Here is a 12,696-nt window from a genome sequence, read left to right on the forward strand (position 1 = left end):
CTCTCTCCCCCCCCCCCCCCCCCCATGCCCCCTCTCGCTCTCTTTCCCCCCCCCACCCATGCCCCCTCTCGCTCTCCTCTTCTCCCCCCCCCCCACCCATGCCCCCTCTCGCTCTCTTCTCTCCCCCCCCCCCCCCCCCCATGCCCCCTCTCGCTCTCTTCTCTCCCCCCCCCCCCCCCCCATGCCCCCTCTCGCTCTCTTTCCCCCCCCCCCATGCCCCCTCTCGCTCTCTTCTCCCCCCCCCCATGCCCCCTCTCGCTCTCTTCTCCCCCCCCCATGCCCCCTCTCGCTCTCTTCTCTCCCCCCCCCCCCCCCCATGCCCCCTCTCGCTCTCTTCTCTCCCCCCCCCATGCCCCTCTCGCTCTCTTTTCCCCCCCCCCCCCCATGCCCCCTCTCGCTCTCTTCTCTCCCCCCCCCCCCCCCCCCCCCATGCCCCCTCTCGCTCTCTTCTCTCCCCCCCCCCCCCCCCCATGCCCCCTCTCGCTCTCTTCTCTCTCCCCCCCCCCCCCCCCATGCCCCCTCTCGCTCTCTTTCCCCCCCCCCCCCCATGCCCCCTCTCGCTCTTCTCCCCCCCCCCCCATGCCCCCTCTCGCTCTCTTTCCCCCCCCCCCCCATGCCCCCTCTCGCTCTCTTCCCCCCCCCCATGCCCCCTTCTCTCTCTCGCTCTCTATTCTCCCCCCCCCCCCCCCCGTGCCCCCTTCTCTCTCTCGCTCTCTTTTCCCCCCCCCCCCCCCATGCCCCCTTCTCTCTCTCTCGCCCCCTTCTCTCTCTCTCGCCCCCTTCTCTCTCTCTCGCCCCCTTCTCTCTCTCTCGCCCCTTCTCTCTCTCTCGCCCCCTTCTCTCTCTCTCGCCCCCTTCTCTCTCTCTCGCCCCCTTCTCTCTCTCTCGCCCCCCCACCAATGCCCCTTTCCATTCATTCCCTGTCTACCAACCATAATTTCTTGCTGCTTTCTGTCTCCTGTGCTTGATTTCTTGGTCTCTTACCCTGTTGCTGTCTTTTTTTTCTCTTCCTGTTGCTCTTGCCCTTCTGTTGTTTTTCTTTTAAATTGTTCTCCTCCTCCTCTCCCTCCCCCCCCCCCCCTTCTCTCTCTGCCTTCGGACCTCCCTCGTGGCGTTTAAAGAGCCCATGGTGAAGAATGGGAAGCCCCCTACGTCCCACAGCATGCACTCCTTCCTTCACCAGTACGCAGGCAGTTTCAAAAAGCCACCTTTGCGAAGGCCCCACAGTGTAGTGGGCAGGAGCCTCAGCTCGTACCTCCACAGGAACACTACTCTAGGTGACTATGTAACTCCTTAACGCAGCGCCTTGGAACCTTTGTCAGCTGGGGTAAAGGTTTCCAAACCCTTTCAAACGATTTTCGCTTTCCGCAGTTTGAAAAGGATCTGTTTGGTGAATACAAGCAATGGTGTTGACCATGAAGTGATTTTAATGTCTGTTTAATACCACGCGTTTCAGGGCTCAGTGGGTTGTACTTAACCCGGGGTGAAAGACGGCGACCTGAGCTCGTGACTCCCAGCAGCAGAACCTAACTTGGACGGTCTTACTCAATGGGCCAGACAAACGTGTGCTATAAATTTAACCGGGGGCTGGAGCAGTGGGACCAGTAACATAAGCTGGCAGGTGAGGTCTGGGAGCAGGTAACCCACTCCTGCTTCAGGCTCCTGGGATTAAATCTTCCCAAATCTTCTCTACGCCCTCTACCACGTCCCAATCGGCATGTTTGATAACACGGTATCATTTGGGTTCAACTTCTTGTTTCTGACCTGGATTGTAGGACGATTTTCTTCTAATCTGTGTGAATCAGGAGCTGGAATAGATTAATTTACTTAAACTCCCATCTTTTTCCACCAACCTTTATCCCCTCGCATGTCCCGAAGGTGCCTCCTTTTGCTGGAGCACGGTCGCAGACATTCCTCGTGCGTGTGTGTGTACAGGCAGGATATTTGATTGTGGAACTGAGCTCAATCTTGTTCTCACTCAATGTCCACACATGTGCAGGGCTCAGCGGATCGCATTCAGGAGCAGGAACCCTGGCCAACTGTTTTTTGTTAACATCCCTAGCCCTGGCGTGCTGAGGCCAACTTAAAGCATCCCTACTATGTGCGCTGGCTGAGATCAGCCAATTCAGCACAAGCCAGACCTGTGACCTTCTGGCTGCTTGTGTGAGGCACTGGAGGGCGGACAGCACCTCTTGGATCCACATCCAAGCACGAGTTCACACTGGGAGGCACAGGGGAACAAATCGGGCTGGTGCATGAACGATGGTCACATGGGTGGGGTGACAGGCCCTATAACCCAGAAGGAGTTGGTATCTGCAGGAGAGGATGGGGGGAATTGTAAACTAAAGAACTGACTGAGAGGCTAGAGTATTTAGAGTGTGTAATGTGTGAGTTCCACTTGTGTCGGATTTGGTATTAACCCTCGGCGGGTGGTCTGATCGAGAAACAGGGTGTAGAAGTAACGGAAACTTAACTCGAGATTCATTCATTGGCTTAAGTTGGCAAATTAATGTTTATCGATAAGCGTGAGGTGGTACATTTTGGTAGGTGGAATAAGGAGGCCAAATACTCCTTGGGAAAATAAGAGTCTAAATGGGGTAGAGAAGCAAAGGGATCAACGGGTACAGATCCACAAATCACTGGAAGTAGTGATGCAGGTTAATAAGGCCATTTTTTTAAAAAAGAGCAAACCAAGTACTGGGTTCAATTCTACGGGGATAGAATCGAAAAGCAGATGAATTACGTTAAACTTGTATAGAACCTTGGTTAGACCACACTTGGAGCACTGTGCACAGTTCTGGTCTCCATATACCTTGGTTAGACCACACTTGGAGCACTGTGCACAGTTCTGGTCTCCATATACCTTGGTTAGACCACACTTGGAGCACTGTGCACAGTTCTGGTCTCCATATACCTTGTTTAGACCACACTTGGAGCACTGTGCACAGTTCAGGTCTCCATATACCTTGGTTAGACCACACTTGGAGCACTGTGCACAGTTCTGGTCTCCATATACCTTGGTTAGACCACACTTGGAGCACTGTGCACAGTTCTGGTCTCCATATTATAAAAAGGATATAGAGACACTGGAAAAGGTGCAAAAACTCTTGCCGAGTTTACCGTGGCATCTCCACCTCTGAGCATCTGTCACCTGTTCCACTTCCAGAGATCGTACACGAAGACCTGAAGATGGGTTCCGACGGGGAGAGTGACCAGGCGTCTGCCACCTCCTCCGACGAGGTTCAGTCGCCAGTCCGAGTGCGCATGCGGAACAACGTGAGGAAAATTTCTACAGAGGTAGGGAGGGGTCGCAGTGGGTTTAGATACAGAGTAAAGCTCCCTCTACACTGTCCCATCAAACACTCCCAGGGCAGGTACAGGGTTAGATACAGAGTAAAGCTCCCTCTACACTGTCCCATCAAACACTCCCAGGGCAGGTACAGGGTTAGATACAGAGTAAAGCTCCCTCTACACTGTCCCATCAAACACTTCCAGGGCAGGTACAGGGTTAGATGCAGAGTAAAGCTCCCTCTACACTGTCCCATCAAACACTCCCAGGGCAGGTACAGTACGGGTTAGATACAGAGTAAAGCTCCCTCTACACTGTCTCATCAAACACTCCCAGGGCAGGTACAGTACGGGTTAGATACAGAGTAAAGCTCCCTCTACACTGTCCCATCAAACACTCCCAGGGCAGGTACAGTACGGGTTAGATACAGAGTAAAGCTCCCTCTACACTGTCCCATTGATGTGTTCCATTCCCCAGCACTAAATCACCTTTAATGAGTGTAAATTGTCGCACTGGTCAGATTGCTGTGGTAACCTGTTGCTCTGCTTTACAGGATATCAATAAGAGGCTGTCATTGCCAGCTGACATCCGCCTCCCTGAGGGGTACCTTGAAAAGTTTGCCATGAACAGCCCACCCTTTGACAAGCCTCTGAGCAGGCGGCTGCGGAGAGTCTCACTGGTAAGTACTTGAGGTGTTGGAAGGTAAGGAGATGGAGTGGGTTTAGGGCCTGGTGACGGTGAAGAGGGACAAGCAGCAACCCCGAGCCTGGGGAGCAGTGGCTGCCTTTGTTTGGGAGAGGCCGCCGGCTTCTAACTCTCTCTTCTTACTTTGCAGTCGGAGATTGGGTTCGGAAAGCTGGAGACGTACGTTAAACTGGACAAACTCGGGGAGGTAAGAGCTTGGTACCTGATCTTCTTTCAGAAGCTGAAGAAACACTTATGCTAAGATCCCCCAGATGTGAAATTAAGTTTCATCCTTTTTCTTAAAAAAAAAAGAAGAGTAATGTTCGTAGGAAGTCCGCACAATTACAGAACAACCTTTCCTCCTCTTGTATAAAGAGCAATTGTTGGCGTGAGGGAAATAACCAGAATGTGATTTTAGTGCCTCGGTAATCAGGGATATGCCCCGCGATTCCAGCCTGGCTGGGTTGTGGGTCTGGTGGGCTGTTCGATACGCTTATCCTCAAATCTTTCCCCCACCCTTTCTCTCCTGAAGGTGCTCTCGCTCTCTCTGGCTACAGATCCCGTGGGAGTCCGCTGCCTCACGCAAGCGGCCCTTGTACGTGTGCGAGCCCAGTGAGTGTTGATGGATCTGTTGGGCCATGGGGGGGGACATCATGGGCTGCCCTGATTCTACTCTCAGCTGGCATCCACATAATGCACTGTCCTGTAGGAGTCACCTGGTTAGTGATCATGAGCAGGATCTTTGGTTGGTTTCTCTGCAACCCCCCCCATCCATAGCCAGGGCCACTGAGCCTAATTGTAGAATCCTAACCACCGCCCTGGCTAAGATCAGCTCACTCAGCACAGACCCGGAATGGAACCTGGGATCTTACTGGTCTGTGGAATTCAGTATCGCAATTTGCAGGGCGTTCACCTATTGAAGCACTGTGGGAGATATAACCTGCCAGGAGCCTATTCCTTGTGTCAGAAACCGATCCTTCCAGAGGATAGTGTTAATCCCCCCCCTCAGTCTGATTTGTGCTCTCTCTCTCTTTCTCTCCGCAGGGCACCTATGCAACCGTATACAAAGGGAGGAGTAAGCTAACTGATAATTTGGTGGCACTGAAGGAAATCCGACTGGAGCATGAGGAAGGAGCTCCCTGCACCGCCATCAGGGAAGGTAAGGCAAAGGAGAGACCTTTCTCCCTCCTGGGGTGGGGTGGCAGGAAGAGAGAGAGAGAGTCTGTCAGTGTGTGTAGTGTGTGTCTGATTGCGAGTCTGATACACCAGCCCCACCTTTTCCTCCCTTTGCCTCGTTGTTACCCACTTTTCATATTTAACTGGGCTCCATGGTCGCATCTGCTCTGCTGGTACATTCTAGAACAGTGGCTCTCAAATTTTATTTGGTGGGGACCCACTGCCAATAATGCCACACTCCCTGGGGTCCCCCCTGCAAACGTTGGTGCACTCCCTGGGGTGGGGGGCACCCTGCAAACGTTTTCGCGCTCCCTGGGGAGGGGGTGCCCTCCAAACGTTGGCGCGCTCCCTGGGGAGGGGTGGGTGCCCTGCAAATGTTGGCACACTCCTGGGGCCCCCCTGCAAACATTGGCGCACTCCTGGGGCCCCCCTGTAAACGTTGGCGCACTCTCTGGGACCCTGTCCCAACTTCTGAGAGGCTGTATCAGCTGCAAAAATCGGAACAGCAGCAGAAGTAACACATTAGCAAGTGGACAAATCCAGAAAGATATTCAGAATTCTCAAGGGAGGCAGGCGGGCTGAAATCTGACACTGGTTGCTCATCTCCCCAAGGTCCCATGATGGACCCCCAGTTTATAAACCCTACGCTGTAGCTTATCCTGAATTAATCCGATGCTCCACTGATTTGTACCCTGGCTTCTTAATTGTCCTTCTCTGGGCTTCAGGCTTGGTCGTTGATTTGAACTGATTATAACCACAACTAACAAAGGTGGAATTGTGAAATAAAAGCAGAGAAGGCTGGAGGTACATGAATAGTCCTTGTCCTTTCCGACATTGATGGAACTGCTAACGTTTCAGTGGTGCGTCGCAATTTCCCTTGGGAATGTTAACCCTGAGGACCTGTCCCGGATACTGTCCGACCCGCTGTGCACCTCCAGCATTTTCTGTGGTATGTTTCAGATTGGAACGGTTCCTTCTAACCCCATCCCCCGCCCCCCCCCCCCCCCCCCTCCTGTCTCTTCCCCCAGTGTCCCTGCTCAAGGACCTCAAACACGCCAACATTGTGACGCTTCACGACATCATTCACACCGAGAAATCCCTCACGTTGGTCTTCGAGTACCTGGTGAGTCACGTGTTGTACTGTCGGGGAGAGGGGGCGAGCACAGTGACAAACTTAGGGCAGGGGGAGATCAACTACAACTACCAGGGATGAGGGACTTCAGTTACTCGCAGAGACTGCAGAAGCTAGCACTGTTCTCCTTAGAGCAGAGAAGGGTTAAAGATTTCAGAGAAGGGGAGATTTAATCGAGGTGTTCAAAATCATGAAGGGTTTTGATGGAGTAAATAAGGAGAAACTGTTTCCAGTGGCAGGAGGGTCGGTAACCAGAGGACACAGATTTAGGATAATTGGCAAAAAAGCCAGAGTGGGAGATGATGACACATTTATTTTACGCAGTGAGTTGTTCTGATCTGGAATTCACTGCCTCAAAGGGCGGTGGAAGCAGATTCAATAATAACTTTCAAAAGGGAATTGGATAAATACTTGAAAGGAAGAAGTTTACAGGACTTTGGGGAAAGAGCAGGGGGAGTGGGACTAATTGGTTAGCTCTTTCAACGAGACGGCACGTGCACGATGGGCCAAATGCATAAAAAAAGTGTTTTCCTCATGTCGCCTCTGGTTCTTTTGCTAATTTCCATAATCTACAATTCAATATTAGAGTAATGAGCAGTTAGAAATCCATAGTTAATGAAGGGCAGCAAGCACTCTCTGCATAAAGAGATTTCTCCCAACCTCTCTCCTCACTCTCTTAGTTACAATTCTACATGGAGGAGCCCCTCGTCACCGACTCTCCAAACAAAGGAGACAGTCTTTCCCTATTCACTCTATCAAACCAGTCCTCATCTTAAAAAAAAAACCTCTATTAAATCTTCTCTCCTTCAGGAGAGATGGGAAGACCCCCTCCCAATCTCTACCTCCCACTTAAGGTGCACGCCAATCCTCAGGATTGGGGAGGGTGAGGATGGTTAACGGTATTTTGTAAAATGGAGCAATCTTGTAATCTCGAGGGGAAGTGGGGCAGGAAACGACAGGATCGATGCACTGAGCTAGGAGTGGCCGGGGAGGTTTGTATCTACGGTTCTTGGGGAGTTGCAAGTCAGGGTTTGGAGGCATTGCATAAACAGATTTCTTCGATTTGTAACATGCACTAAACTAACATTTGCTGCCTTCATTACCTGCTCGCAGGATAAAGACTTGAAACAGTACCTAGAGGATTGTGGGAATATCATTAACATCCACAATGTTAAGGTGAGCAGACGGTTTTAAATGTTCTCTCGTGAATTTTGTGCCCTTGGAGGTAACCAGCCCTGAGAAATGGAACACTGTACATTACAGGCACCCGGTGTCAGCATCAAATGCACAATCTCAGGGCAGGTACAGCTCTCTCTACACTGTCCCATTTAAACCATCCCAGGATAGCTGGAGAGTAAAATTCTCAAAGCTAGATTCCCAACTAATTTGGCAATCTTAGTCCGAAAGACATGTGCGAAATTGAAAATGTCATGCTGATTCAATAGATGCATTCTTCTCTGGAGGGTGTAGAGGGAGCTTTACTCTATATCCAACCCTGTACCTGCCCCGGGAGTGTTTGATGGTACAGTGTAGAGGGAGCTTTACTCTGTATCTAACCCTGTACCTGCCCTGGGAGTGTTTGATGGGACAGTGTAGAGGGAGCTTTACTCTGTATCTAACCCTGTACCTGCCCTGGGAGTGTTTGATGGTACAGTGTAGAGGGAGCTTTACTCTGTATCTAACCCTGTACCTGCCCTGGGAGTGTTTGATGGGACAGTGTAGAGGGAGCTTTACTCTGTATCTAACCCTGTACCTGCCCTGGGAGTGTTTGATGGGACAGTGTAGAAGGAGCTTTACTCTGTATCTAACCCTGTACCTGCCCTGGGAGTGTTTGATGGGACAGTGTAGAGGGAGCTTTACTCTGTATCTAACCCTGTACCTGCCCTGGGAGTGTTTGATGGGACAGTGTAGAGGGAGCTTTACTCTGTATCTAACCCTGTACCTGCCCTGGGAGTGTTTGATGGGACAGTGTAGAGGGAGCTTTACTCTGTATCTAACCCTGTACCTGACCCTGGGAGTGTTTGATGGGACAGTGTAGAGGGAGCTTTACTCTGTATCTAACCCTGTACCTGCCCTGGGAGTGTTTGATGGGACAGTGTAGAGGGAGCTTTACTCTGTATCTAACCCTGTACCTGCCCTGGGAGAGTTTGATGGGACAGTGTAGAGGGAGCTTTACTCTGTATCTAACCCTGTACCTGCCCTGGGAGAGTTTGATGCTGACACTAGTTTGCTAAAATAAAAAGTGTTCCATTCCTCAACTCTGAGCACAAAGTTCAAAAGAAAAAAGCTGAAAGAAAAGTGTTTATTTCCTCAATGATTTCCTAACTTTATCTAACTTTGTGTTGTATCAGCTCTTCCTATTTCAGCTGCTGCGGGGCCTGGCATATTGCCATCACAGGAAGGTACTACATCGAGACTTGAAACCCCAAAATCTACTCATCAATGAGAAAGGAGAGCTCAAGCTGGCAGACTTCGGTATGGCCACTAATGGGGGTTGTTAGTGCACAGTGTCTGCACCAAGCACAGGTGTCCCATCAAACACTCCCAGGGCAGGTACAGGGTTAGATACAGAGTAAAGCTCCCTCTACACTGTCCCATCAAACACTCCCAGGGCAGGTACAGGGTTAGATACAGAGTAAAGCTCCCTCTACACTGTCCCATCAAACACTCCCGGGGCAGGTACAGGGTTAGATACAGAGTAAAGCTCCCTCTACACTGTCCCATCAAACACTCCCAGGGCAGGTACAGGGTTAGATACAGAGTAAAGCTCCCTCTACACTGTCCCATCAAACACTCCCAGGGCAGGTACAGGGTTAGATACAGAGTAAAGCTCCCTCTACACTGTCCCATCAAACACTCCCAGGGCAGGTACAGGGTTAGATACAGAGTAAAGCTCCCTCTACACTGTCCCATCAAACACTCCCAGGGCAGGTACAGGGTTAGATACAGAGTAAAGCTCCCTCTACACTGTCCCATCAAACACTCCCAGGGCAGGTACAGGGTTAGATACAGAGTAAAGCTCCCTCTACACTGTCCCCCTCAGCGCTGCCCCTCCGACAGGGCGGCGCCCCCTCAGCGCTGCCCCTCCGACAGGGCGGCGCCCCCTCAGCGCTGCCCCTCCGACAGGGCGGCGCCCCCTCAGCGCTGCCCCTCCGACAGGGCGGCGCCCCCTCAGCGCTGCCCCTCCGACAGGGCGGCGCCCCCTCAGCGCTGCCCCTCCGACAGGGCGGCGCCCCCTCAGCGCTGCCCCTCCGACAGGGCGGCGCCCCCTCAGCGCTGCCCCTCCGACAGGGCGGCGCCCCCTCAGCGCTGCCCCTCCGACAGGGCGGCGCCCCCTCAGCGCTGCCCCTCCGACAGGGCGGCGCCCCCTCAGCGCTGCCCCTCCGACAGGGCGGCTGGATTATGGGCACAAGTCGTGGAGTGGGGCTGAAACCACAAGCTTACACTCGTGTAACGATGCTGTATAATTTACAATAAAAGGGCTTCTTCTGTGTTTGTTCTTGTGTTGTTCAGGGTTGGCCAGGGCTAAGTCAGTTCCTACAAAAACCTATTCAAATGAAGTGGTAACGCTCTGGTACAGGCCACCTGATGTCCTGCTGGGATCCACAGAGTACTCGACACAGATAGACATGTGGTGAGTAACCACTTATCTAATGACTAAACCTGTACCCTGCCACGTGTGCAGTATTAGACGTACCGGCCCAGTTTTAATGAGTGAAACAAGTTGGTGAGAAACACTCAGGTCTTAGTGTCAACTAGCGTCCCGGCTCAAGGCCTACTCTCTCAAATGCTGCACCACACAGTGCTGTGGTGAGTGCCTGTGATTTCTTGTCAGTGATGGTACATAGATCTGCACTTGGGATTTTCCCCCTCCACGGTGATGGGACGGGGTCTGTCCCTGCGATTCCCCCACACTCGAATTCCATATTACAGTTGTCTAGTACAGTACTGGTGGGTCCAGGTCTGTCACTGTATAACACTGGGGTACAGTACTGGTGGGTCCGGGTCTGTCACTGTATAACACTGGGGTACAGTACTGGTGGGTCCGGGTCTGTCACTGTATAACACTGGGGTACAGTACTGGGGGGTCCAGGTCTGTCACTGTATAACACTGGGGTACAGTACTGGTGGGTCCGGGTCTGTCACTGTATAACACTGGGGTACAGTACTGGTGGGTCCAGGTCTGTCACTGTATAACACTGGGGTACAGTACTGGTGGGTCCAGGTCTGTCACTGTATAACGCTGGGGTACAGTACTGGTGGGTCCAGGTCTGTCACTGTATAACACTGGGGTACAGTACTGGTGGGTCCGGGTCTGTCACTGTATAACACTGGGGTACAGTACTGGTGGGTCCGGGTCTGTCACTGTATAACACTGGGGTACAGTACTGGGGGGTCCAGGTCTGTCAGTGTATAACACTGGGGTACAGTACTGGGGGGTCCAGGTCTGTCAGTGTATAACACTGGGGTACAGTACTGGTGGGTCCAGGTCTGTCAGTGTATAACACTGGGGTACAGTACTGGGGGGTCCGGGTCTGTCACTGTATAACACTGGGGTACAGTACTGGGGGGTCCGGGTCTGTCAGTGTATAACACTGGGGTACAGTACTGGGGGGTCCGGGTCTGTCAGTGTATAACACTGGGGTACAGTACTGGGGGGTCCAGGTCTGTCAGTGTATAACACTGGGGTACAGTACTGGTGGGTCCAGGTCTGTCACTGTATAACCCTGGGGTACAGTACTGGGGGGTCCAGGTCTGTCAGTGTATAACACTGGGGTACAGTACTGGTGGGTCCGGGTCTGTCAGTGTATAACACTGGGGTACAGTACTGGGGGGTCCAGGTCTGTCAGTGTATAACACTGGGGTACAGTACTGGGGGGTCCAGGTCTGTCACTGTATAACACTGGGGTACAGTACTGGGGGGTCCGGGTCTGTCAGTGTATAACACTGGGGTACAGTACTGGGGGGTCCAGGTCTGTCACTGTATAACACTGGGGTACAGTACTGGTGGGTACAGGTCTGTCACTGTATAACACTGGGGTACAGTACTGGGGGGTCCAGGTCTGTCAGTGTATAACACTGGGGTACAGTACTGGGGGGTCCAGGTCTGTCACTGTATAACACTGGGGTACAGTACTGGGGGGTCCGGGTCTGTCAGTGTATAACACTGGGGTACAGTACTGGGGGGTCCGGGTCTGTCAGTGTATAACACTGGGGTACAGTACTGGGGGGTCCAGGTCTGTCAGTAGTTGTAATGGATGAATCGGTGTGAGGGGATAAAATTAAAGCAGCAGATTGAAGTGTATTGGATTGACTGATTCTGCAGGCAGTCGATTGGTGCTGATAAATTGTTCATTTGATGCTGTAATGATTGGGTGGATTGGATTGAATTCCAGGTCCCTCCATCAGTCCCAGTGATTAAAATTGTTGGTGTAGTGTTGCTCAGGGTTGAAGGATGCATGCTGTGGTTCAGATTCATGGTATTCCTGATCTCAGTCAGGGAGTGAGTGAGGGAGGTTTCGAGAGGCGATCAGGCACTTTTGTGTTCCCGGCCCCCCCCCCCCCCCCCCCCGGACAGTGTGGGAAAATGGGAAGGACAGGTTGCATGTTCTCTCTTCCCCCGTCCCACCCCCACCCCCAGCACCAGTGAAGATTGCCCTGCACTTGGCCGCTTTCATCATGACACTGAGTCATTCAAGACTTGAATCCTGCTCATGTATCTGGGAACACTCTTCTAACCCCTCACGCTTTTGAACCGGAGACAGGATCGGCAATCCCTCTCTCACCTCTTTCCTCCAGCACTTTTTTCTCCCTGTCTTATTTCCTTGCCCCTCCTCCTTCTCTCCCCTTTGCCCCTCCTCCCCCTCCTCTCTTCTCGCCCCTCCTCTCTTCTCGCCCCTCCTCTCTTCTCGCCCCTCCTCTCTTCTCGCCCCTCCTCTCTTCTCGCCCCTCCTCTCTTCTCGCCCCTCCTCTCTTCTCGCCCCTCCGATTCATTGAGCTATTTCCTCAAACTTGCTTCATCTGTCTTTTTTAAACTTCCTGCCCTCCTCTCCACAATTCACTATCTCTCCGAGCTGAGCATCATCTTCAAACTTGGAACTGCTCCCCTCTATTCCAAAAACCCAGGCCGTTTCACATACTGTGGGATGGTAGGGGCCGTCACGTCTCACCTTCTACAATCTGAGAGTGTCCCATTTTACCCCCGTCTCCTCCCAGCCGCAGAGACGAGCCACGGAGCCAACGTCGCAGCAGCTTGAGTTATGAGGGAAGACTGTAAAAACCTTGGAAAGTGGTGACTGTGAGGGTGGGGGACAGCGTGGAGATACAAGTAAATGGTGTGTGGTATAGACAAGGGAAATCCTGAATACTTCAAACCAAACCAATTGGATAGCTCGTTCAAAGTGGCATGATGGGC

At 52.4% G+C, this 12,696-nt stretch overlaps 1 protein-coding gene across 7 annotated transcripts in view; it reads left to right on the forward strand.

Annotated features, from left to right (window-relative positions):
- Positions 1–12,696, forward strand: part of LOC137306776 (cyclin-dependent kinase 17-like) — an 84,446-nt gene that overhangs the window by 57,874 nt on the left and 13,876 nt on the right. For 4 of the 7 annotated variants that reach the window (XM_067976148.1, XM_067976146.1, XM_067976145.1 and 1 more), the window contains 9 exons: positions 1,122–1,277; positions 3,167–3,297; positions 3,843–3,968; positions 4,125–4,181; positions 5,018–5,132; positions 6,178–6,272; positions 7,395–7,457; positions 8,633–8,756; positions 9,795–9,915. In XM_067976148.1, coding sequence (XP_067832249.1) covers positions 1,122–1,277; positions 3,167–3,297; positions 3,843–3,968; positions 4,125–4,181; positions 5,018–5,132; positions 6,178–6,272; positions 7,395–7,457; positions 8,633–8,756; positions 9,795–9,915 — 988 coding nt within the window. The remainder of the gene's footprint in view (positions 1–1,121; positions 1,278–3,166; positions 3,298–3,842; positions 3,969–4,124; positions 4,182–5,017; positions 5,133–6,177; positions 6,273–7,394; positions 7,458–8,632; positions 8,757–9,794; positions 9,916–12,696) is intronic. The other 3 variants (XM_067976151.1, XM_067976149.1, XM_067976150.1) reach the window with 1 other exon arrangement.

This window comes from Heptranchias perlo, chromosome 45 (assembly GCF_035084215.1).
Source record: "Heptranchias perlo isolate sHepPer1 chromosome 45, sHepPer1.hap1, whole genome shotgun sequence".
Classification (NCBI taxonomy): Eukaryota; Metazoa; Chordata; class Chondrichthyes; order Hexanchiformes; family Hexanchidae; genus Heptranchias; species Heptranchias perlo.